The sequence below is a fragment of the Theropithecus gelada genome, chromosome 14 (assembly GCF_003255815.1).
Source record: "Theropithecus gelada isolate Dixy chromosome 14, Tgel_1.0, whole genome shotgun sequence".
Classification (NCBI taxonomy): Eukaryota; Metazoa; Chordata; class Mammalia; order Primates; family Cercopithecidae; genus Theropithecus; species Theropithecus gelada.
The window spans coordinates 62,417,019-62,444,405 of NC_037682.1; the positions used below are offsets into that span (position 1 = coordinate 62,417,019).

Sequence of the window (27,387 nt, forward strand, 5' to 3'; positions counted from 1 at the left end):
ATAATTAGATAAGCCACTAAACCAATTGGTCTCAATAACTGGCATATTAAATACAGCATAGAAAATAACATTCCTTAAACTCTACCTGTGTAGCAAAAGACAAAGGTCTATTCCTAACCTTATGCTTTCTTTTCTTGCAGTCCCATGGCCATCTCTGCCAGAGTTCTCCACTGTTGTGTACACTTCTTTCTTGCTCTGATCACAGTGGTCGAACATAGCAAATGCTGAGACGTATCAAATTGTGAGGACAAAATGTTATTCTTTAAAACAATCTTTATTGTGACTCAGTAGTGTTTTGAGTGTTGGTTCAGCTAACCTGACTGGGTTGCATTCTTTAGGGCTTCATCCTAGCAGTTGCCAAGGCTGCTGTAGTGCTTTGAGTTTTTGGTCCTCAAATAAATTCCCTGAAAGGACAGGTTGAATAAGTCCTCTGTGCCAGCATTAAGGCATGTCAGATGAACATTTCTCTCCTATGGAAACAGAAAAAAAAAAAAAAAGTAAATTTCAGGTGGAATTTTCCTGCCCAAATCTCCCTTCTCTTCCTTGAACAGCACAGACCATACAAATGCTGGATCCTTTGGATATCATCGGCACTGAGCTGGAAGGTTCCAGGGTCGTGATACCAGTAAGTGGGGTACATTATGGAGCTCTGATTCCCAGAGTGCTGCAGGCCCAAAGAATGCCCAATCTCATGAGTTGCAACCAGGAACAGATTATATCCTGAAAAATTGTAGAAAAAAATATAAAATTAACTATGCATAGGGAATGCAGAAAGTGTGTGAAAAAGAACAAAGAAAAAGGAGAGAACAGAACAGGAGGAAAGGGCTAATGTTAGAGGGTAAAGGAAAAGGTAGGCAAGGAGGGAAAGAAGGTAAGTAGAAAACAGAAGGGCAAGATATTTGGACAGATAAACTTGAAGCAAAAAAGACACATGGAAAGAATTGAGGGACTGATAAATAGAAGCAAAGATATAAGGAGAAAAAAAAACCCACAATCTGACAATGTGTTTATTATGGGATCTTCTGTGTTCAGAAATGATCCCACAACTCCTCACTTATGAAGAAAAACTGATTCCTCAGCCAAATCTTCCACCTCACCCTGACCACTCTGGATCCCTAAATGGAGACCATCAACACTGAAACCCAGGTTCCCAGAGAGTTCTAGCACTCCCACCAAACAAGGCATTTACCAGTGTTTGAAGTTGACCAATGTTCATTCTTGTCAAAATGGACAACTCCAGGATTTCCAGAATTTGGTAAAAAGGCATGACCTAAGATACCACCTGGCCCATCAAAGGGCCAGCCATCTTCATGGGCTGTGGACGACAGAAGCTATGGTCACGATGAGGGTGGAGGGAGAAACAAGGGCCAGAATAGTCTTAAGTAAGCCTCAGAGACTTAGGATACTGTGCAACAGTCTACCACTGGGGAAGTGAAAGGGCTAAGGCATTATCTATGCAGAGAAATAAGGTGGGGCCAAAAATCTTCCTGCTCTCTTATCTAGGGTAAAAAGAAAGATAGATGGCAGACACTGAGTAAAGCTTATAAGTTAGACAATAATAATAATGATAACCTCTTTTCAAAATGGTAGGGGAAAAGGGAAAGAGAATTTAAACTCTGAAAGTTTTTATAAGTAGGTTGGATCAACTTTGAATAGCATTTCAATAGATTTGGGAGCTATACATCATCATTTTTGGAAGGAAAATGTGCAATACCCCCACCATATTCACACTGCAGCCAACACCACTTCTTTTTTTATTGCTTCATTTTACTAAAAGTGTCTTCCCTGTGTTACAGGATTTGCTTTGCATTAGGGTTTTTTCAGACTTTTTTTCTCAGAAACTTTAATAGAGGAGCTGGGTTTTTGTTTAAGGATGGAAACCCTTTGTCCTTTACACAGGGCATATACATATCCTTCTTCCTATGTCAATTTCTTACCCCACTGCCAGAAAGAAATCTTGATGTCTGCATCTTCATTCTGCACTTGCTGGAATATCAAAGGGGTCACATTGCTCCAGATGGAAACTGCATTATATATACTGTCTTTCACTGTGGATGGCTTCATATCATGTGGGTAATTGATAATCCTGAGGAAAGTAATCTCTAAATGAAAAAGTTCAGAGGTATGGGAATTATCCTAGCGCTAAACATGAATAATTCTACTTTAGGGAGAATCATTTAATAGTTTTAGGATTCATTTTGGTCATTTATAAAGTTGAGCTAATTTCAGACTAACTAAATCAGAAACTTAAGAAATTAAACATGCAAATACAGATTTCTAAGAATTTTAACAATACCCCACATTATTCTTAGGTCAGCTAAAGTCTAAGAACAACAGCCCTATCTGGTGGTTGCAGAAAATTAAGTAAATAAAACAATGTGAACTAAATTAAATTAAATTAAATATACAGTATTCTATATAGATTAAAATGTATAGCATTCTACATAATTTAGTACTGTTTGCTTTAGATATCTCAAATATATTTAGAATCCCCCAAAAAAAGAGTAACCTAGGCAGAAATTAAGTTTTCAAAATTGTGCCTTAGAACCATCCACACACTCACACATTAAAATTAAAAAGAAAAGATTTAACAAAGGGAAAGGATACTGGTTATGCTCTCTACTTTCTAAAGAGATGGTTAGAGGAAGTTAGAAAAGGATCTGGTAGTATTGTCTTCTCTGAGGGAGATTTTGGGCTTTGAGTGGGCTGCCAATGAAAGCAGAAGACAATAGAGGTGCCTCCAGGAGAGACCTGGTAGAAAGCCCTTTAAGGTCATCACCCTACACATTATCCTCTAGACCTTAATAACAAGCACCTGTAAGTTAGAGTGTACTTATTCCACTTGCATCTTCCTGGTGAGATGGAGGTGTTGGACTCATCGGGCACCCCACAGCGGGGCTGGTGCAGCACGGCATGCATTTGCATATCAAGTCGGCCTGTCCCATTCCGATGGAATTGTTGCAGGAGCTGTATTTGTGTCTCCTGGGTAAGGAGTGGCGACTCCTTCTTGGTCAGGAAAAATTGATGGAAATAGTCCTGAATCAGATCAAGAAGGATGAGTATTAAGAGTCAATAGGGAAGACTTATATATTAATTACCCTGGACATATCCTTCTTTGAGGGTCTCAGATGGATGGTACTTAGTCTGGCCTTCCTAAGTCTCCTGTTCTCAGTGAGATGATGGCAGCCATCCCTGATTCTTTATGCCACAGTGAAATGACATTAAGGACAGGTGACAGAATAAAAATAACCTGGATAAGCTGTAACATTTTTTTAAAAAAGAAAAAGCTTCCAAGTTGTAGGATGGAGAAACCCAAGTATAAACCACATGAAGGTATTACCTGGGAATTGCCCAGGGAAGATGGCCTCTGGTCTTTCTGACTGATGGAGGTTTTCTTAATCAGGACAGAATCAATCACTCCAGGACATAAAATTTGGCTAGTTCTGCATTCCCCATTTCATTCGCATTTACTTCCATTTCATTTAGCGACTTTTAAAGAGCCCATTGTTTACCTATTCCTTGTCTCCACTGATTTTTCTGCCAGTCTGGTGTATTAAATGTAAACTTCTAAAAACAGAAAAAGCACGTTGTATTGTAATTAGGCTTTCTCTGTCTATATTTGAACCCTAGCTGCACTCAAAATACTTCAAGGTCAATGCTCCTATCTGGTACAGCTTGATCTATTCCACAGTTCTTATGGGTACTTGATGTAAACCTATTGACTGTTTTTTTTTTCTAAATTATATGACTGCATTTTTATGTCTTTGTTTTATTATCAGCTGAGCTGGGCACTAAGAAGCAAATGACTTATTGTATTGTTCTGAGCTAAACATTAGCAGGAAATTTGACTAGGTTCCTATACAATTACAAAATACATGACTGCAACCAGTTATAACATTTTTTAGGTATTTTGGATGCTTAAAAGGTTTGGAACAAATTCATAATTTTTTTAGAAATTGAAAGTGTCTGGTAGACCCACTGAGAGATTACTCAGCCAATATGAAGGTCACATTAATTCATTTGAATTATTTCCCCTGATCTCTCACTACTTAGCAGGCTCAGAGACCTGTAAACTGGAGTGTTCACTATGCCATTTAGAAGACTAACAGAGTGAGAGATGAGCAATGGGGCTGAATTAGGCACAGAAGGCACAGTGACTAGGGCCCAAAAACACTTTTAGGGGCTACAAAAAATTATTATTTTTTCTTAAAATTAGAAGAGTAAAATGAACACACAGATTGAATAAAATGTTTTCATATATAATATTAATGTATGTATTTATCATTATACCATGCAGTCACACATACACACACACACGAAATAAGAGCCCACAATGGTCACCACGTAATAATGTGGTCCTGAGTCATTCACCTACCTTAACAAAGTCCCATCCTTTATGGACTGTAGCAGGGGGCACTGGAAGGGCGAAACACCAGGGCAAGAAGATAGTAACTCTTAAGATGACGAGCTGCATGCCAAACACTCATTTGTCCCACTGCTTGAATTCAGGTTCCTAACTTGGGCCACCGGACCTTTATAGCTGTGCCAGCAACATCCAATGACTCACTGTGCCAGTTTGGCCTTTCTTTGAATTTGTAAGTGGCCTCATCATCCATACCTGCTGAGGGCAGAGTGACCAGCATGCAAGGGTGACAAAAGCAGCCATGGGATTTATTTTTATGCTCAATTCACACCTGATGGTCCTCAGCATCCCGGGCCACAGGTTTGGTTAAAGAAATACAGGTCAGTCTCAGAATATAGGGGGCATCATTTTTTAAAATGGAGAAAAAAAAAAAAAAAAAAAACAAGAAACAGGAGGTGTGTCTAAACTCATTACAGCTTTAGCTATAGAATAATTACTTTACCAGTCAGAGACATTCAATCTTGCTCCAGAAGCTAAAAAGAGAAAAAAGAATAAAATCAAGGAAAATAAATAATGTCCCCTGTAATAAAGATCCAGATCAGAGTATGAAAATCTCCAAGACCTATATAAAAGAGATCTAGAAAAACACAGAAAGAGGTAGTTAATAGCTGTATGTTGAAGAAAACAAAGCACTGACAATAAGTTGACACACACACACATCTATAGATGTACATGTATACATATATGTACAGATACATATACATATATATCTCATAGCAGACCATTTCAGCTCATTGCCTTAGAAATCACACAACTTGGCTGGGTTCAGTGGCTTGCACCTGTAATCCCAGAACTTTGGGAGGCCGAGGCGGGTGGATCACCTGGGGTCAGGAGTTTGAGACCAGCCTGACCAATGTGGTGAAACTCCGTCTCTACTAAAAATACAAAAAATTAGCCAGGCATGGTGGCATGTGCCTATAATCCCAGCTACTTGGGAGGCTTAGGCAGGAGAATTGCTTGAACTCGGAAGTGGAGGTTGCAGTGAGCCAAGATTGTACCATTGTACTCCAGCCTGGGCAACAAAAGCAAAACTCCGAGAAAGAAAGAAAGAAAAAAGGAAAGACAGAAAGAAAGAGAGAAAGAGAGGAAGGAAGGAAGGAAGGAAGGAAGGAAGGAAGGAAGGAAGGAAGGAAAAGAAANAGGAAGGAAGGAAGGAAGGAAGGAAGGAAGGAAGGAAGGAAGGAAGGAAAGAAGGAAAGAAAGAAAGAAGGAAAGAAAGAAAGAAAGAAAGAAAGAAAGAAAGAAAGAAAGAAAGAAAGAAAGAAGGAAAGAAAGTCACACAACTCTGGAAATTGATCTTAACTCTGCTACTTAAAAGCTGTTCAACTAGGCCAGGTGCAGTGGCTCACACCTGTAATCCCAGCACTTTGGGAGGCTGAGGCGGGTGAATGATCTGAGGTCAGGAGTTCAAGACCAGCCCAGCCAACATAGTAAAACCCGTCTCTACCCCAGCATGGCGGCAGATGCCTGTAATCCCAGCCACTTGGGAGGCTGAGGCAGGAGAATCACTTTAACCTCAGAAGGTTGAGGTTGCAGTGAGCCGAGATCGCACCACTGCACTGCAGCCTAGTTAACAGAGTGAGACTGTGTCTCAAAAAAAAAAAAAAAAAAAAAATCAACTGGGCATGGTGGTGCTCACTTGTCCCAGCTACTCAGGAGGCTGAGGTGGGAGGATCATTTGAGCCTGGGAGGTCGAGGCTGCAGTGATCCATGATCATGCCATTGCATTCTAGCCTTGACAACAGAGTGAGATCCTATCTCCAAGAAAAAAAAAAAAAAAGAATTAAAATGGAAGATAATGAAAGTATTGTTAAAAATATACAATTATTGAGAGCTTATTACAAGACAATTCTGTGTTTTAAACCTTTGGTATAGATTAAAATACAGTATAAAAATTTTATAGGTTAAAAAAATGAGATTCAAAGAGTTGAAAGAACATGCCAAAGTCACACTATTAATGAATAGAGAAAATTCGCTTCAAATGCTTCAAATCTGTTAACAAAATATTTCATCAACAGGAGTAAACAACATGATATATATGTGGAGGCAGGTCAACAGGTAGATGAGAGATAGATAGACAGATAGACGGCTACTACTCAACAGCAGCAGGAAACAAACTACTGACACATGCAACAAAATAGACATTAAAAACATGTTGAATTAAAGACGTGCAAAACCAAATGGTAATCCTATTTGAGGCTCAAGAACAAGGAAAGCTAATTTGTGTTTGGGTGAAGGAAAAAGGACAAGATGGAGGAAGGTGAACAAGAAGGCACAATCCATGTTGCTTCCGGGTTCTTCCTCACCAACATTCCCGCGCTCGGGAAAATGCAGCCCGCCCCGGGAAGATGCAGATCAACCGAGCAGGCCACGCCTACGGAGACGCCCCTATCACGCCCTTATCCTGCCCACTGCCCTCCCCCTTCCAGTACCAATGCATAAAAGTCTGCCACTGGCAGGAGCCAATGTGACTTCTTCAGCCCCCGCATTTGTGGACCGGAGAACATCACCCCAGAGCTCCAGCGCGACTTCCCTGGCCCCCCCCCCACACCTGAGGACCAGAGAACTTCGCCCGAGAGTGTGTGCATATTTGCAATAAAAGACTGCCACTTTCTTATGTACTTTGGCCTCATGTTTAATTACTTAGCTCTCCTAAATTAAGTTAAATTAAATTAAATTAAAACAATTTGTAGAAAGCAATGAGTATAGTGGTTGCCTTGCTCATGGAGGGGATTGTTTGTAAAGGAGCACAATAGAAATTTATCCAGGAATGAAATGTTTATTTCTTGACTGATATCTGGGTAATACAAATATATTCACTTTTTGAAACTCACTAAGCTGTACACTTAAGATTCATACATCATACCATTAAACCTCTACAAATAAATACAATTTCAATGAATAAAGAAAATAAAAGATTAATAAGGTACTAAAAGCAGCACCAATTTCACCATGAGTAATATAGAACTGTAATATAAATGGTAATGTATGTGGTCAAATGAGCATATAAATAATCATTTTGTTGATGTTATTGAAATGTGAGTGCTGTATCCCAGTTAATGTGCTAAAGGAAGAAAGTTATATGCTAAATCACAGGTAACTAATGGAATGTCAACCAGAAGAATTAATAAAATAAGACATATGTGATATACTTTGAAAAGATAATATGGTTAATCTGAAAAAGGCAAGATGGATTTAAGATTGCCTATGGAAACAATGATGTTTGTTGTTAGATAAATATGGTATAGAGAGAGTTATTCCTGATAAGCTCTATCGACTTCGTAAAATATGAGTTTGTTCACTAAAGTCTCACTGTGATATAGGCCTTGTTATATTCTCATTTCAAAGATTAATAAACTAGGGTTTAGGGAATATAAAACTCTTTCCATGGAAATGATACAAATATTAATATTTACATCTATATCTGACTAACCTTTAAGTCAGATTATGTATTAAATGAGGCATGCTGCTTATCTTTACTGGCAGATCTCCATCAGTAACATCATCAACATATCTTTGATGTTTCTATAGCCTGAATACATTCAAAAACCTAAGCTCATGAAGTCACAGTGAAAGAAACAAGGTGAAAATTACTAAAACTTATTCAAAATCTATAGCAGTTTTGAAAGAAGAGAAAATAAAATAAAATAAAAATCCTCTAAGTCTCTCACATTTTCTCCAATGTTCTGAACATAGACTTCTCTAGGATGGTTAAAAATCAGGTTAAATCTCCCTATCCCATTGAAGGAAGGTGACCAGAGAACCCCCATAGAGCATGGTTCCTCAGTCACTCTGACGTGTTCTTGAAATTCTATTGCAGAAATGTTAATAAATGAAACCTTCCTGAAATTTCAAAATATTCTGTTGTACACAATAACTATATACAATTTTTATTTGTCAATTGACAAATTTACTAACAAATTGAAAAAAAAATGAAATATAAAGAAGCCCTCATATTTTACAGCCCATAAATGACACTGTAGGTTCATTAATGACAGCAACTTCACGTTGCATTAATATCTGTAGTACAGACTTTAGAACTTGGAAGGAACCCATTATTCATTAAATGAATAAAAGTGTTGAGTAAAAAACAATCTCATAGCTGGTAAGGAAATCAGAAGTGAGTGAATACTTAACAAACTAGCGATACATAGGTGCATATAATTCAGATCGCTCAACACAGGACGAGTGATCATTATAACAACTTATTGAGCATATACACTGTGTCAAGAATGCACTTTCTTCATCAACCCAACTACCTGTGAAGTAGGTGTTTTATGGTATTCATCTTGTAGTTAAGGAAATGAGGTTTTGAGGTCATTTAATTGTCATTGGGGTCACAATGCTCAAAGTTATATACAGAAGTTATAAACAAAGAGTATTTTATTCTGAAGGCAGAATCTTTGATCACTGGCCTGGATTGCCACTTTTGATGAGACTGCCCCGTCTCTCATCTTGAAACACACCTCTCTAATGCTGCTCCTGGAACTCCCAGTATGTCCCATGCGAACTGATAGGGCCGGCACAGATGAGCAGCCACCTGTAAGCCTGACCCAGCACTCAAGTACATGAGTGCTGAGTGCTAAGAGCCGGCTTGACTAAGAAAGCAAATGAATGACTTATTAATGATAGCTGCAGATAAGGTAAACAATGTATTGAAAGTACAACAGTGTTTCTCAAAATGTAATACGCATGGAATCGCCTGTGGATGTTAATAAGAATGCAGAGTCTAATTCAGCAGGTCTTGGATAAGCCTAATGTTCTAAATTTCTAACAAGATCCTAAGTGATGCCAATGCTGCTGATCCAAAATCATACTTTTTAAATAGTTATGAGGCAGAACATATTGGCAATATAAGGAACAAAAGACCTGTGAATTTAACCAGAAAGTTTTAATAATGGATACCAGATTTTATATATATTTTTAAATCAGAACTATGGAAACAGGCCCCTATCTCTCCTCTCACCCCCATCTATGCTTTCATCTTTCTCATCATGCCTGTAGTATTTGATCTCCTGGGTGTAAACATCTGGCCTGTGCCTAAGACCTCTCCCAGAAGATTTTGAATGGTTTCCCATCTCCTTTTGGATGAAAGGAGAAAAAGTAATTTTGGAGATATCAGAATGCATGGCCACCTTTTCTGTCACTCAGGTAAAGAGTAGGTGCAGGGAAAATTGATGTCTCTGTATATGTATTTATATATGTACATATACATACATATATATGTAAAGTTAACTTTCAAACATCCTCAGGCATGTCAGTCAGGAGGTATTTCAGAAGAAAGAATTGTTGTTATAGGAGATGACAACTTCATGCACCCTGAAGACCTTGCAGTGGGGCAAGATATGGAGGTGTAAGACAACGATATTGATGATCCCGAGCCTGTACAGGCCTAGACAATGTAGTGTTTATGTATTCGTTTCTAACAAAAAGTTCAAAAAAATAAAAAAAAACAATTTAAAAATATAAAAAGGTTATAGAATAAGGATATAAAGAAAAAAGTTTTTACAGTTATACAATGTGGTTGTGTTTAAGCTAAGTCCTATTACAAAAGATTCAAAAATTTAAAAAATTAAAGTTTGTAAATAAAAAAGTTATAAGAAGATAAGGTTAATTTATTATTAAATAAGAAAGTTTTAAGCTAAATTTAGGGTCGCCTAAGTGTACAGTAGTGTACATTCACTCACCAATCACACCCTGACTCACCCAGAGCAACCTCGAGGCCCACACGCTCCTTTTATAGAAAGTGCCCTACCAAAGTGTAGCATTTTTAATCTTTTATGTTGTATGTTTACCATACATTTTTTATGTTTGGATATACAATTATTTACTATTGTGTTACAATTGTCTATAGTATTTAGTACAATAGCTTGCTGCATGGTTTTATAACCCAGGAACAATAGGCTATAGCATCTACTTTAGTTATGCCATCTCGGTTTGTGTAAATACACTCTACGATGTTCTCATGACAATGCCTTTCTCAGAATGAGTATCTCTATCATTAAGTGTTGTATGACATACATACAGGTATGCACACAAACACACCTACATATTTTATTAAAATTATACATGCTTATATTTTAAAAAATCAAACAGTGCAAAGATTTGAGAAAAGAAATAACAGTTCCTTGACTCTCCTTTGCCATCTTCAGTACACTCCCTAAAGGAAACAATTTTGAGTTGTTTAAATTTCTTCTTTTATAAGTTTTTCCAGTAATAACATTCAACTATTTAACTAATGTGTTTATATTGTTATTTACTGATTTGCAGTCTCGGATAATATCTATTGTCATAATAAATAAGAATTCACCTTAACTGAAAACCCCTTAAGTCCTGTCCTTCTTAATATGTTTGTTATTATTTTATTTTCTTCATTGTGTATGCTAAGCTTCTAAACAATATTATGGTCATTGTACTTCTCATTAAAACAGATACAAATAATATTTCTTCACTCTTCACTTAGGAGAATGAGGATATTAATGTCCACAAATACTTCTTTTAATGAACTATCTTTTTACTTAAAAATTGTTTATATTATTTTGTCACCACAAAGTAATCTTTCATATTTTTCTTCAAAAGTTGAAAATCAACAAATAATATGTATAATTCTATGACTATGGGATTATAAATTGCATATTTATAAAATGCAGAATTATTGCATATCCATTTTATTTGCACAACTTTCACTATTTCATCGAGTTTTTCATTAGTTTACTTTTCCTTTTGCATTATTTTGTGTTAGTAAACTTAAATTTTAATTTTTAAATATATTTTATGTTTTCTTTTCTTTTCCATCCCTATATTTTGTTCTTTGCTTGCAGAAATTTTGTCAAGTGTTCAATATATACATTGAATAAAAGACCTTCATGTGATGCTACCCCAAAAGAAAAAATACATGGGTCATGGAAGATGTGGTGTTTTCTGCCCTCACGACTGTGGACTCTGTCATGTTAAATTCATTGGTTTCGAAAGGAGGTACACTTTTTCCATAAATAAACTACAGTTATCATCTGGAAACTTTGGTGTCTTTATACTCAGAAACCAAATGGCCAGAAGAAAGTTAATCATATTTTCAAGGGTAACTGACCCTGATCCTCAGAAAAAAGAAAAACTGTCATAAAACATGCAAAAAAGCCAGGTCATGGAGCTGGAATAATCCTCTCTGGGGATTATCCTAATGGGCAATACTCAGTCCAGAGCTTTCGCCTAGATTGGCCAGATTTTTCAGTCCTATATTGTACTTTTACTTTTCTTTCTGTCAAATCCTGCTTTTTCCCCTTCCCTTTCACAAATATTGAACTCTTAATATATTAAGTCTGTATTATGACAGAGTGTATGAGAATTAACATAACATAGGGGCAAAACTGTAAATGTGAATTGCTCTCTGTTCCATATAAACACGAATTATTTCTGATTTTTTAAATTATTGTTTTCTGCATGGGATAGAATAAAAATATTTATCAAATGAATACCTGTCATGTACATAAGGCTAATGAATCTAAGAAGTCATATCTGTCCAGTGGTTGTAACTACTACTTGGTTGAACTTCCAGCAGTCTACAGTCACTTTCCAAGGTGTAACTGTAGTCTGCAGAGACCACACAGGTGAGTTAAAATAGGGAATGTGACACAAAATTTCATCAATGACCTTGGGGTATGGTATTTGTTTTGGAATTAACTTATTAGCCCCAGACATTTGCAGACAATTTCATAGACCTCTGTTTCGTCTCTCTCACTGTAAAAGCTCTTACTCATTAAACTAAGGATTGAGCCACTACCAAATACATCAGTCCCAATTATATATTAGAGATACCAGTGTCAATTCAAATCCTGCATCCAACAGTCCTAAAAATGACATGATGTTCATTTTTCACCAGTATAGTTACTCAAGCAAGTGACAGTCAATCCCTTTGCATGACCAGGGAAATCAGTATAATGTGTATAACGGTGATAAAATAACTAACCTGGGGACTTATTCAATCATTGGTTTGCAGTCTGAAGGAATTCAGATCTGGAATCTTGGCAAGGGCTTGCAAATTCTCCGTGAGGCAACTGCTCTCAGCTTCATGGTTATTCATCTTTGATTTCTTGTGAGGATGCAAGCCAAGTATTATTGTTGTTGCTGCCCATTATTTTGCTCCTATGGATGCCCCTTTCTACATGCTTCTGAGAGCAATATCCGCAAAATGTTTGTTTCATGTCTTAAGGTTTTAGCTGGATATTAAATTATATATTTTGTGACGGTACTCACAAGTCATATACTTTTTGCTATATAATTTCATTTTCTAACTTCTTGGACTAAGCAAGCTCAATATGTCATGCTTACTTTGTCATATCTTGCTGGTAGATTCTATCGTATTTTCGTAACTTCTTTAGGGTATAGTCCTTTTCTGCTCTCATCAGACATAACACCTCACCATCTGTTTATGCTGCAAATTATTCCTAATTTATGACCTGGTGGTGGGAAATAGGTGAAGGTAGAACCCTAACAATGTAATCCTTTTGTTCTTTCTCAAACTGCTGCTAGTCTGACAGAGTAATGAAATTACACTGATCTGAAGTGTCAGTTCAGTGATGATATGTGAGATGATGTGGCCATATCTTCCAGGACACAGTATATAACCTAAATCAATATCCATAGTGTTCTTTTTTTAATATGAAGAAAACTTATTTTTATTATGAAGAAAAAAATAGTGTTGTCATTACCAAACATTGCTTCCATTTACCCACTCTGAGAACCTGTGTTTTAGTCCTGCTGTTCTGGGCTCTGTTGGTTTAGAGATTCTGATTCCATAGGTAAAAATATTATACCAAAAGACATATAATTCTGTTAAACTATTAGAGATGGCACCATGTCATTCTAAGACACCAGTAAGCAAAGAAAATAATTACTTTAATAATCAGAATGAGTTAGAAGTGCTGACACTCAATGTGGCCAAGTAAGAATATGCTTACTGTTAGGTGATCCCTGGGCATCCTTTGATATTTCTTGCCCTGTTTTGATGGTAAATAGATGTATTTTTCCACTTTTGCTCTACTGTAAAGAGATACCTGGCATTGAGTAATTTAAAAAGGAAAGAGGTTTAATTGACTCACAGTTCTGCATGGCTTGGGAGGCCTCAGGGAACTTATAATAAGGTCAGAAGGCAACAAAGAAGCAAAGGCACATCCTACATGGTGGCAGGCAAGAGTAAGTGAAGAAAGTGATGGGGGAAGAGCTCCTTATAAAACCATGAGATCAGATCTCATGAGAACTCACTATCATAAAAACAGCATGAGGGAAACCATCCCTATGATCCAATCACCTCCCAACAGGTCTTTCCCTGGACACTTGGACACCTGGACACTTCAATTTACAATGAGATTTGGGTGGGGACACAAAGCCCACCGTATCAATGGACAAATGCAAAAGCCACAGCTTAAGATGTTTATGGTGGCCAAGGATTAAGTTCTAGCTAAGGGTACAGAAATCTGAGCTGGATACTAGAGAAGAGGGATAGTATATTACAGTTGGAGCCTCAGGACAGCTGCAGTGTAGGGGACTTTGAATCATCCCACTAACAGTTCACCTGTCGCTTCTGAATGGACAAAAAGTCCTATACTAATTCTGAAAAAGCTGCTTCCGGAATTTATTTCTGAAGTTTTTAGGTGAAAGTGAGCAATGGTTGAACTGCAGTTGATGCTCAGTGAATCACCTGGATGTTCTTATTCTGCCAGACCTGAAGCACTCATTCCTCTAATGAGAGTGTTATAGCTAACAGGTCTCATTTGAGTCCTTCTTGAAAATTTCTTTCTTCTAAATGGAGCCACTTTATCCAAAGTCATGACTCCTCCCATTTAAAGACCACATCCAATGGCCCATCAATAGACTGTTAAAAAGGCTCAGGCCTTTCCTCCAATTCAGGACAATTTCGAAGTGGGATCATTTTAGTCTTAGAGATCTCTTCAAGATTTAATGCAGCTTTTCTAACAATTGAATGGAACTTAATTTCTCTTTCCACTAGTTCTATTTCCCTTTTTTCCCTGATAGCTGTTTAACATAGAAACACTCCCAATAAACTTCTGCACACAAATGTTTAGCTCAATGTTTATTTCAAAGGGATTTCAACCTGCAACAACATCATTATCAAAGACAAATATGAGTAACACAAGAGCAAGAAATCTTTACTTTATGTAACAGTAAAAATACATTTATTTAATATAGGAAGTACTCAGACTAATAGATAAAAATTTTAAAAAATGAACAAAGGGTATACATAGACTGGCCTCTAAAAATAAATTCAGGTGCTCTTAAACATGAGAAGAATTAAAACTTCCATTTAATAAGATAAAAATTGCATGTATAAGCAAGTAGCAAAAGCGACTGGGAAAACTCAATTATAATGGCACAGACATAATGACCTAGGAAAATAAATTGTGAACACTTCTCCAGAAGAACCTATAACTGCAGATGAAAGAGCAATCAATTCTGTTGAATAAAGCAGAATAGGTCACATAAGATATTAATCTTCAATGGCTAATTTATATGCAGTATAGCAATTCAGCTGATTCTGTTTGAGTCTACTCTTATTTAAGGACTCACCTGTGTAAAAAAAGATCTGTGGGCTTTTTAATCCCTCTGGGACTTGCTTCTTGAGTTGTCATCCTCAGAGGCCTTTGTTCCACGAAAAAGGCACCAGGGTAGAAGGGCTGGAGTAAGACCATCAAGATCAATACATGTGCCTAATAGCTGGGATTGGAGTGGCTTTATCCGGGGCTCAGCTCCTTCTTACCTTGAAGTATAGACCAAGTATGATCTTGGTAAGTACCTGAAAACTCTGATGTTCCAATTGCAAGTCTCATTAATCAAGAGCATTAAGATGGGTATTTTATCCTTAATAAGCTGCTATGATTTTATCATTTAATACTTGCTTCCATGACAACATATACTCAAGATTTGACACAATCTGCATAACACCATCCTGACATTATTATACGAAGATCATTATACTATTAATATAAAGAAGATGATAACCTTATTTAACAACTTTCATGTAAATACTAAATTTTATTTTAACTTCATTTTAAAAAGACATTCTGTATCTGTTACTTCAACTTTTTTGCATTTTTATAAACAAGACAATTTAGTTGAGTAGGCATTTCTGAGCTGAAGACAGAATACTGGACAATCCTATCTGTGCAATGTTCTATTTTCCTCTAGATTCTCTAAAAGCAACATCTTTTAAAGCAAAATAAAATAATTTTCTTCAAGAAGGGCGCAGCATTTTCTAAAGAAAGATTTTTATACCCACTTTTCCTCACTGATTGCGAAGTAATTTTTATCCTATTAAGAGGGCTGGTATGAGCTCAAAGTTATTAGCTAGGTTGAACGTGGAGGGATTTAAAGCTCAGATTTTAAAAAGTGTACATTGATTAAACGATGCAGAGCTGTTAAAGCAGTTACTATATGTCAAAAACAATACCAACACCTTGGCAACCCAAAGTTTTGGGAGGATGTTCCCTAGAGAACATTTGGGAGGAAATCAAAAGAGGAACGGTGTCTCCATATATGCACAGGACGGAACAGCATGGAGGGGAGATGAAGTCAGTGACAGAGAAGTTTGAGGCAGTGAAGCCGGAACTGGCTATATTTCATACAAAAGCCATACAGAAGGATCTCAAGCAGCAAAAGGTGCACATTCTTCTCAAACGATTCACTTACCTAAACAATTTTAACGTTAAATACACTTTGAACCTCTGTCTTGGAGGGAAAGAACTTCCTATAACTCTATTCAACCATATGGAATAAATAAACAAATAACAATCTTAAAAGCCCTGTTACAATAAATCTTCAGTTTTCCATTGAAGACTTAATCTCACTCTTTTCAGATTAATATCAGAAGCAAGACTTGGGAGTTGGAGGACACTAGGCCTAACAGATACAAAGAGCCCTCAGTTGGTAGTTGGGCCACTTGACACAACTGGGTTAGTGTTTAAGACAGACAGCCATCATACTGGTATTAGCCAAAGTAATAAAAATTTATACATTGCCCTCCTCTGATTTTGTATAAGGATCTTCTAAACTCTAGGCAAATATTATCTTAACACTTGCCTTATTTTTTCTTGTGTTTTGTTTGCTTTTTTGCATGTAATTTCTTATTCAATCCAGAACTTCCTAGGTATTTTTAAAAAATGTTATTTTATTTTAAGTTCTGGGGTACATGTGCAGGACATGCAGGTTTGTTACATAGGTAAACATGTGCCATGGTGGTTTGCTGCACCCATCAACCCATCACGTAGGTATTAAGCCCAGCATGCATTCGCTATTTTTCCTAATACTCTTCCTCCCGCCACCTCAACCCCTGACAGGCCCCAGTGTGTGTGGTTCCTCTCTCTGTGTCCATGTGTTCTTGTTCTGTTCATTCAGCTCTGACTTATAAGTGAGAACATGAGGTGTTTGGTTTTCTGTTCCTGCATTAGTTTGCTGACGATAATAGCTTCCAGTTCCATCCATGTCCCTGCAAAGGAAATGATCTCATTCCATTTATGGCTGTATAATATTCCATGATGTACATGTACCACATACAAATCCTTCCTAGGATTTCTTTACAAAGGTGTATACGGAGTTAAGAAGACGATGCAAAGGCACTCAGAAATCTATGGTAGTGAAGAAAGAGATGAAAAGAGAAAGAACAGCGTGGGATGATAGATTTTGACAACAAAATTTTATATTGTTTCTCTACACAATCAGTAATCAGTAACAAAAATAGAAAATAATAGAGGATGAATGATTCTGCAAAGAATAGCAATAAAATCGTAATGATCTAAAAATAAATTTTGCAAAATCCTCTACAAAAAATGACAACATATTTTTGAGAGATATAAAAGAAGATTTGAGGAAAGGAAAAGAAAATCCATGTTTACACTGAAGCCACTATATACATGTATGTTTCTTTTTCTGAATTTTATGTAAATGCTTTGAACTTTTAAAAAAATTATAAATTTTTAACAAAATTTTAAACAACTTTTTTTACAGCTGAATTTTTATGACAAATTTTAAACAAATTCATAAACAGTACAAATATTGCAACATTTATATTAAAAAGCAAAAGTCTCAAGTCTTTGAGTTGGATAATATTTGCCTGTATAATTATCTCAGTTGATCAGTAGTCCTCGTATAGGACTTGTATCTATTATAATCTGTATCTATTTTAAGATTAGATTTTGATATCAATTTGCATCATTTTTCTCTCAGTTTTTTGTTTTTAGTTGAGTCTACCTATCTATTTCTCCCTTTAGGTTTGTGTCTAAAAATTGTCTATATACCTGGTGTCATAAGACCTCAATGAGTTCAATAGGATAGAGCCAGGCATTTGAGCCAATCTACTTATACCTCTACAGAAAACCTCTTATGAGCTTCTCATCTTTGCTCTTAAATACTGGGATGTCCGTTCTCAATACCTCTGAAATGGAAATCTCTGTTTTCTACTTGGTTGGGATCCCCGATATGGAACATGCCAACATTTGGATCTCTCTCCCCATATGTCTCATGTACACTGTTGCTATCCTGGGGAATTGTACCATTCTATTTTTCATAAAAACAGAGCCTTCTTTGCATGAGCCCATGTACTATTTTCTCTCCATGTTGGCTCTCTCTGACCTGGGACTATCCCTCTCCTCTCTCCCTACCATGTTAAGGATTTTCCTGTTCAATGCTCCAGGAATTTCCCCCGATGCCTGTATTGCTCAAGAGTTTCTCATCCATAGATTCTCAGCTATGGAGTCATCTATACTTCTTATAACGTCCTTTGATCGCTTTATTGCCATCTGCAACCCCCTGAGATACACTTCCATCCTCACCAGTGCCAGAGTCATTCAAATTGGGCTTGCTTTTTCTCTCAAAAATGTTTTGTTGATCCTCCCATTTCCTTTCACTCTAAAACATCTAAAATACTGTAAGAAGAACCTCCTGTCCCAATCCTACTGCCTCCATCAAGATGTCATGAAACTGGCCTGCTCTGACAACAAGGTCAACATCATCTATGGCTTATTTGTGGCTCTCACAGGCATCATAGACTTGACATTTATTTTCATGTCCTACATGTTGATACTGAAAGCAGTGTTGAGCATAGCATCACAAAAGGAAAGGCTCAAGGTCCTCAATACATGTGTTTCCCACATCTGTGCTGTGCTCATCTTCTATGCGCCCATTATCTCCCCAGCTGTCATCTACCGATTTGCCAAACATAGTTTCCCAATCACTAGGATCCTCATAGTTGATGTTTTTCTGCTTGTGCATCCACTGATGAACCCCATTGTATACTGTGTGAAGAGCCAGCAGATAAGAAATCTCGTCTTAAAAAAACTGTGCCAGAAGCAAAGCTGAAGGGGATGCTTAACCACATGATGCTTAACTCAATGTCGAGAAAACAAGCAGAATAGATCAATAAGAAAACATACTATGTTAATGATCTTACAATATAGTTTCTCAATCTGTTTATTAGGATTAAAGAATCAAACTTGAAAACCTGTTGGTTCAGTATTTAGGCTTGGGGCTCTGATGTAAATAAAATGTATTCCCAGGTTTCACTCTTACGCAGCTTCCCTTACCACTCCTATGAACACAATGCATTCTTGTCATTTTCATAATGATTAAAAGACTATTCTATATGTTAATTTGAAAATTAATGGTATACACTTGCATAACAACTGGACAGTGATCAGAGGTGACCAAAGACTACCTCTTTATTTAAAGTACTTATTTTCAACACATACTTTTGACATTTTTGAGATATGTGCTTGTTCTCAGGAACTGAAATTGAGATAGGCAATAACTAACACTCTTGCACATGAAACTATTCAAACAAACTAACATGCATACAAGAAAAATTTATAAAAATAAAATAAACATTGGCTTTATTTACTCATTTTATTTACTGTAATATTTCCTTCCTGAGCATCAAATATCATCTTCTAAGGTGACAGATTCCTGTCTTTGACATTTCAATGGGAATTCTACATAATGACAAAGACTCACTCCTCTACTTCTCAACTTGGCCTTGATTTTCATATTCATCTTCATATTGTTCAATTTTAGCAAGAGTCATCCTAGGTCAGTTTAACCAAAGCCCCTTCCCTTCCATATCTGATTACTCTAGATGTTTAATTGATTTCCTCATATTCTACCATTCCCCACTTGATGTATGACAATTCTGGCTTGCTGTTAGCAAGAATCCTGTTAGGTCAACTATATGCTTTGGACATTTGTCCCCTGCAAATCTCATGTTAAAATTTAATCCCCAGTGTTGGAGATGGGCCCTAGTGTGGAGTTGTTTGTGTCACGTGGGTGAATCCCTCATGAAGGGCATGGTACCATTCTTGCAGGACTGACTGAGTTCTCACTCTACGTTCCTGTGAGATCTGGCTGTTAACAAAAGAGCTTGGCTACTTCTTCCTCTTTCGTTTTATCTTGCTTCCTTCCTCTTGCCGTGTGATACCTTCTCCCTTTCCCCTTCTACCAATGAGTAGAGACTTTCTGAGGATCTCGCCAGAACCAGATATTGGTATTATGCTTCTTGTACAGTCTGCAGAACTGTGAGCCAAATAAACCCATTTTGCTATAAAGTACACAGACTGATATATTTTCCTTTACAGCAACACAAAACACTAGGAATGTCAGGTGAGCCAGAGTCTTCCCTACTCTTGATGTTTCCTTTTAATAATTTTCCACTTAGTAACCTATGCCCCAACCTTACTCCTTATCCATAAATTCTTGCTTTTCACTGTTTATTTAGAGTTGAGCCCAATCTCTCTCCCCTACAACAAACCTCTGTACATATCATGTTACTCTCTGTTAATAAAGTTTTTCTTACTGTTCTTTAAGCATCAAAAGTAACTGAGGTGCCATGATTCAGGGTCACATTAATCATTGGACCCCCAGACTTTTCACTCAGGACCGTATGTACACACTTTTGACAGCCCATTGAACAATCGTAAGGACAGATTTGATTCTTAAGGTTTTGTGTGTACTCAAGAAGCTGTGTTACAATCCCAGGTAAGCAGAAACTGAGTTAGAGGCCCAGGTTCAGGCTTCTCTGTTTGACAGGTAACTGGTAGGCTGGAAGTCTTTCTTCCTGGCTTTGTCTTGAGTAGGGATTATTCCTCAACTTTTGGGGTATATGTTCTTCCTGGATCCTTATTTTGATTAAAATTTATTTCCTGATTTATGGGCTGGAATTTTTTTCATGATGGTGTGTGAGAATGTTTTATTACTTCCATTTGATTCTTCTTTTCCTAAAGAGAATTTCTCAGTCAATTGAAATTCCCTTCTTGAATATTTGCTGACTGTATGTACCACCAAGTCTATTCACTCCCTTCACCCCAGGACCCATGCTGTTGCATCAGGGCACCATTTTGAGAGCAGGGTGGCACCAGCACCATAAGCCCCTGAGGGGCCTGAGAATCAGTCCATCTAGGGCCATTGCTGATACCACCACCACTGGTACCTGTGCACAATGCCTGATGACCTGAGGACAGTCTTTCCTGGGTCTGCCAGTGCCACAGCCACCAAGGACCGACCTGTTTGGTCTCATCACTATCACTGAAGATGACCTCACTTAATACCAAGAAGGAACCACTGTGCACCAGCACATTCCCCTGAGGAGACTGATGACTGGCCCACCTGGCACCTCCATCCCCAGAACAGCCTCACCGCAGCCTCCACAATAAACCTCAGCTTAAGCAGCTCACCTCTCTATACTCACTTGAACTCCCTATACACATCAACAGCTTTCAAGGCACCCGGGAACCCCAAACAGCAATCATCTGAGGCAGAAAGACAGGGAAAGGGCTAACTGAAAATAGACTGGATACTTTATCCATTCAGAGGAGCTTTGGAAACAGCCAGATGACTGCTTGATGTTTCCTCAGACACTTGCTTAAAAGGTAGCTCACAGCTTCTGTCAGATTACCTATCAGGACAAAAGAAAATCATAAAAATTCCCCATAAATATTGGTTTAAAAAAAGATTTGGACCTTATTGAGTCAGAAACTTCAATTTATTCAATTTTTGTCAAAAATACTATTTGGACAGAAATATAAAGTGTATTAAAGATAAGAACTACTTTATATAGACCAGTGAGTTTTGTATTACTATGCTTTACTAACTCATAGCTAAGAATTTTAAAATCAAATGTATAAGATCTCTGTGGCTTGTCTGTGTGTTCATGCATTCATGTAAACATGTTATGTAGATGTAATATTTTTCTACTTCTGGGTAGTATTACCGAATTAGTTTATAAAATACCTTAAAGGAACTTTATTCAAATTGGCATACAGATTAGTGAGTGCCTATAAATTAAATATTCCTAAAATTTCCAGAAAAAAACCTAAATAAAATTATTTTCAAATTTGCTTGACATAGGCAAATATGTGGTAAGTGAACCTATTTTAATAATGTTTGCTTAATGAAAACTCTTATATCTTCTGAGTTATCAGCATTAAGCATAATAAAAAGCATACATTTTACTTTACTTGGGTTTAAAAGCTGAGTAAGGTAATAGTATGTCTACTGGATGTTTAAGATTATGAAAATCATTCAACTTAGGAACATGAGTAAAGATGCAATTAAAATTAATTGTTTAATATAAATATTTTATGTGTGTCAACCACAGCAGTAAAACAAACGAAAATGTATCTAACTTTTTAGGTTTCTACTTTTGTAATGTTTACCTAACATGCCTGCCGTTAACAGGTAAATTACTTGAGATATGAGATAATGGCTAGCTTTGTTCGGTGTTATGTCTACCTTGAAACAATTTCCAGAATATTTTAGTAACTTGCAACCTTAATGTTAGGCTGCTTCATTAATAATAGATATTTGTTAAGTATCTAAGTCATTTCTAATAAGATGAACTAGTACAATATTCATTACTAAGCATAAGTTTAAGTTTACACTCTTGGCATCCTATTTTTATACGTTTTATAGAAGTTACATATATTTGAATTCGTTAGTAAACATGTTTTTGCCACATTGAAAAATTGATCTATGAGTAAGTATATGCCTCTAGAAATTGTGAAATTGTGTATTAATAAATTTGCAATCCTATTACCAAATCTGGGCTTATGACAATTCATATTTGTCTATTTCTTATTATAGTTTTCTCTGTAAAGAAAGAAACTGATGGTTAAATGTTATAATCAATGTATGTGGACAAAACTACTAAGAATAATAAGGAAAAAACTCATTTAAAAAACATTTAAGGAAAGTCCAGTGTGTTTTCAAGAAGAAAAAGTATGAAGTATGAAAGATATGATGTTGTTTAGGGGAAAAAAAGGCAATTTTATCCTAAAGTAATTTCATTCTAAAGTATGACCAAGTATTCCTGAATGAGAAAAGGAAAACTCACATAGATATTTTTTAAGAGTATAGATTGTTTGTAAACAGGAATTTTATGTGTAGTCAAGTTGACTAAATATGTAAGTGGATTTATTTTTATTAATTATCTTTAATGTCTTTAATTATCTTTAATGCAGATGCAAAACAAAAATGACGAAGTTTCATGGATTATTTGTCTGCTCTTAATAAAAAATTGTAAAAGTGTTTTTCTGTACCATTTTAGTAATCTACTAGAAAACCAAAGTTCCATGTCTTATCAGAATAATTTGCTGCATTTTATCCTAATATTTATGCTATGATAAAGACTATTTAAGAGATTATTTTAAGAAAATAATTAATTATTTAAGAGAATCAAGACTTCTCATTTTTAAAAGAGCTTTTTTAAAAAAAATTTTTGAAAATGTTGCCTTTCCAAAATCAAATCCTAAATGAAATCTTCCTGTTCTTGAATTGATCTTGAGATTTCCCAGAGGGCCTCTGAAAACTCTCAAAAGATTTGTTCTTTCACCATGGAAAGAGAAAAGTTAAAAAATAATTTGGTTTATTTTACTTGCTAAATTTCATGGAAACATTGTCAAATAAAAAAGATAATCTTTCCTAGGTTATATTTGTATTGTCAAAATGTTATTATTTCTGAAATCATGTAAATAGAAATTTGTGAATTATTTTTCTATTTACGATATGCCCTAATATAATGCTATCAGTAGTAATTCCAGTTATTATTTTTGTTGGGTGTCACAGAAGCAACCAAATATCTTGTCAAATTAACTCTTATTGAATCTTTAGAATTGAATGGGTTCATGAAACTGCTAACATAAAACCAAGCAAAACAAAATACATTACATGGGACTGAATGAATTCATAAAGAATGGGTTTTGTTTTGAAACACTGTTGATTCTTCAATGTCCTATTTTCTGAATAAAAGAAGCCCCTTTCCCTTTTGTCTCAAGCAATATGTAAGTTACAGAAATTTAGTAGATTATATGCTGTAAACAAATATGAAACATTTTTCTTTTCTCCCTACCTTATCCCTTCAGAATTTTGAAACTTTTATTGAATATTCTTATATCTGTGTAAAATAGTTATCAGATAAGTTCAAAAAGAATCTGTAACAGGACACAATTGAAAACACTGATTTTATTACCGAAGTTTTGGTTATAATATTGTGTTTGAGAATGATGTGCTTAGAATCAAATTTAAGGAAGCAAGGTTGACTTTATGAAGCCAAAGCTTAATAAAGCCATAAAGCCTTCTAGGAAAAAAACAGCCTGACACCTGGCTTACACAGTTCCCAGTTTTAAATGCAGGTAAACAAGTTCACTTTCTAATGGGTACAGGAACCTCAGAATATCTTTGAGACCTCAAGAAGAGAATAAATTCACACAAATCTCTAGGTATTGCAAATGAACTTTGGTGGTAAGTTCTTGGCTTGGCTGTTTGACCTTGAAAGAGTATTTAAAATCAAATTTGAGATTCTTATGAAAAGTTGCAGCAAAGGAAACCTGTAAGACCTTTGCAGTTAATTGCCATTCTTGCTGCACTTACATAAATAATTAAGCCAAAGCTAATGAGACCAGACTTTTTTGGTAATTAAGAATTGTAAAGAGAGCTGAATATAAAGAGTAATTTTGTTTCACTGGAAAAGTACAGTACACCCTTATTGAGTACCACTTTTACTTTCTTTTAAAATCTGACTACAACTCTTCCAATCAATATTTCCAATTTTTCTTCTACCCTTCTGACTTGGCATTACTGAGAATGAAACTATCCTTTCACCAAACCTTTTAAGCTGAAGTTGGAAAACTTGTTATAAACTTCAAAGTATATCTTCTTGCCTGCTGGTGTGTGAACCACTCAGAAATTTACCGAATCACCTGACTCTATCACTAGAGGCCTTCAAACTGCAAACAAAACCTTTAGTCATATTGCCACTGCCATCCTCACTCCATCATCTAAAGTTACTTTGAGCTCAACAGGTAGAATCCCACTAGCTGCCCTCTGAACTCAGATGCTAGGTTTTCAACTATCGATCTCTTTAAAAAACTTTCACAACAATTCCCTTCATTAAAGGCCTGAGAGCTTGCACCATCCAGCAAATATCCTTGACTACAAAGTCTCAACAGATAAGACAGCTTGTCCGTAATGAATAAAATGGACTAACATTGTAACGGATAAGACAGGTTTTCCTTGATGAAAAAAAGATGACTGAATAAGAAAACGAACTAACATTGTTCACACTAAAGAAGAATCTCTTTCATTTCCTTGAACAAGAGGGTTGATGACAGAGATTCTCACCTTGACCAAGCTCTACGCAGCCATCTCTGAACTCTCTTCTTAGCTAGCCTCAACTTTAGGGTTTCTGTGTTTATCTCTGTATTGTTCAATTTAGCAAGAATCTTGCTAAATCAGTTTAACCTGAACAGTTCACCCTCCATATCTAATCACCTGAGATACTGAATCAGGTACCTCATCCTCTACCATTCCCCTGATGATGTGTAATCACCCTGGTGGATAGTGGAGTGAGGATGGCAGTGGCAAGCTCTTAGGGCAGTGTGGCCAGAGTACACCCATACCCCTGATGTTTCCTATTAGTAATATTCCACCCACCAACTCCTCCTGCCCATCACTGCTCTGTTTTTGGCTATAAATTTCTACCTTTCCTTCTGTATTTGTTGAGACTAATCTCTTTTCCCTATTGTAACAGCACATTGTGGTAGTCACCCCCATAGCTATTGTCATAGTCTCTATGAATAAAGCCTTCCTTAAGGTTTCCTAAAAAGTGTCATGAATAATTTTTAACACTAATGCATAAGTCATTATACTGTACATATTGTTTTCTCTCTCCCATTCAAGAATGTAAATCCTTTAATTTTTACAAAAAAGCAAAATCATGGTGCTCACACAGGTATAAAATAAACATCCATTAAAGGTGTTCTCATTTAATTTATTTTTAAGTGAGGAATGTGGCAAATGCTACAACTACTTAGAAGGAGAATTCACAGAACAGACATAGTCATAGGAGGAATGTTGACGTGAGTTTGCACATAAGTATAGGAATGGATGCTTCCACAGTAGAAGGAAGTCCATTGAACCTCTATGAGACAGAATTTATTTGCATGTCTCCATATATGAATTACTTTGATTTCTGTTAATCAATAACATTTACAGAGTTGTAAAATATCTCAAAGGCAATGAAAGAACAAATTCCCCATCTATTTGGAATCAGATAACCCAGAAGGTTGTGCTTTAAACAATGCATACTTTTCCATCAAAACACAACTTTTTCCCTGTAGTCTCTAGTTATTATTTAAAAAATCATCTCAAAGAAAGATTAATCTTGAGCACAAAACAATACTTTCATTAACCTTGGCCTCATTATCTATGTAAGGAAAGGAAAAATGCTAATTTTTCCTTCTTATAAATTGTAATAAGGAATCTAAAATTGGACATTTAAAAGCTACTTTTATATCCTGTACCTAGTCTAGAAATCCTAGTTCAAGAACTCTTTTCATCAAATTACTCCTTTAGGTATCTATAATTTAGTGTAATATTTTCTTTTCTCAAAGTCCACAAAATACCCTAAGGATCTTGGCCTACTAGGATGTGATCTTTCTTAGCCCTTCTAAGGGCTAGACCACATAGGCCAGATAAGAGGCCAGTTTACTTGAGAGAGCTTTGTCAGCATTGGATCCATAAAGTCAACTATAGTTCCTTAAAAGAGGCTGGTCATACCTGATTAAACATTCTCCAGGATGTAATACTCCAGGTAAGGCCTTTGTTGGGTAATCAACTTTAATTTTCAATTCAGCAGTATATTTGCAGTATGTGGACAGGTTTGTTACGCAGATACTTGTGTACCACGGTGGTTTGCTACACAGATCATTCCATCACCTAAGTATTAAGCCCAACATCCATTAGCTATTCTTCATAATTCTTTCCCTCCTCTCACCCCGCCACTCTCCAGCAGGTCCCAGTAGGTGTTGTTCCCATGCATGTGTCCATGTGTTCTCATAATTCAGCCTCCACTTATAAGTGATAACATAAAGTATTTGGTTTTCTGTTCCTGTGATAATTTGCTAACGATAATGGTCTCTAGCTCCATCCTTGTCCCTGAAAAGGACATGATCTCATTCATTTTATAGCTGCATAGTATTGCATGGTGTATATGTACTACAGTTTCTTTATCCAGTCTATCATTGTTGGGCATTTAGGTTGATTCCATGTTTTTACTATTATGAATAGTACTGCAATGAACATATGTGTGCATGTATATTTATAATAGAATAATTTATATTCCTTTAGGTATATACCAAGTAACTGGATTGCTGGGTCAAATGATATTTTTGCCTCTAGGTCTTTGAGGAATCACCACACTGTCTTCCATAATACTGGTACAAGAATAGACACATAAACCAATGGAATGGAATAGAGAGTCCAGAAATAAGACCATACACCTACCACCATCTGATCTTCAACAAATCTGACAAAAATAAGCATTGGGGAAAGGATTCCTTATTTAATAAATAGTGCTGGGAAAACTGGTTAGCCATATGCAGAAAATTGAAACTGGAAGTCCCCCTTACATCATA

At 36.2% G+C, this 27,387-nt stretch overlaps 2 protein-coding genes across 2 annotated transcripts in view; one reads left to right on the forward strand and one right to left on the reverse strand.

Moving 5' to 3' along the window:
- Positions 1-259: 259 nt before the first annotated feature.
- MMP26 (matrix metallopeptidase 26) overlaps positions 260-27,387 on the reverse strand; it is a 294,924-nt gene continuing 267,796 nt past the window's right edge. The window contains exons 2-7 of the mRNA XM_025358496.1: positions 4,376-4,618; positions 2,816-3,036; positions 1,938-2,086; positions 1,190-1,315; positions 559-720; positions 260-470 (exon numbers count right to left, since the gene is read on the reverse strand). Of these exons, the coding sequence (XP_025214281.1) occupies positions 442-470; positions 559-720; positions 1,190-1,315; positions 1,938-2,086; positions 2,816-3,036; positions 4,376-4,474 (786 nt within the window). The 5' untranslated portion in view covers positions 4,475-4,618 and the 3' untranslated portion in view covers positions 260-441. The remainder of the gene's footprint in view (positions 471-558; positions 721-1,189; positions 1,316-1,937; positions 2,087-2,815; positions 3,037-4,375; positions 4,619-27,387) is intronic.
- LOC112607378 (olfactory receptor 51A4-like) lies at positions 17,840-18,787 on the forward strand. Its single transcript, XM_025358498.1, has one exon. The coding sequence runs from the start codon at positions 17,846-17,848 to the stop codon at positions 18,785-18,787; it is 942 nt and encodes a 313-aa protein (XP_025214283.1). The 5' UTR covers positions 17,840-17,845.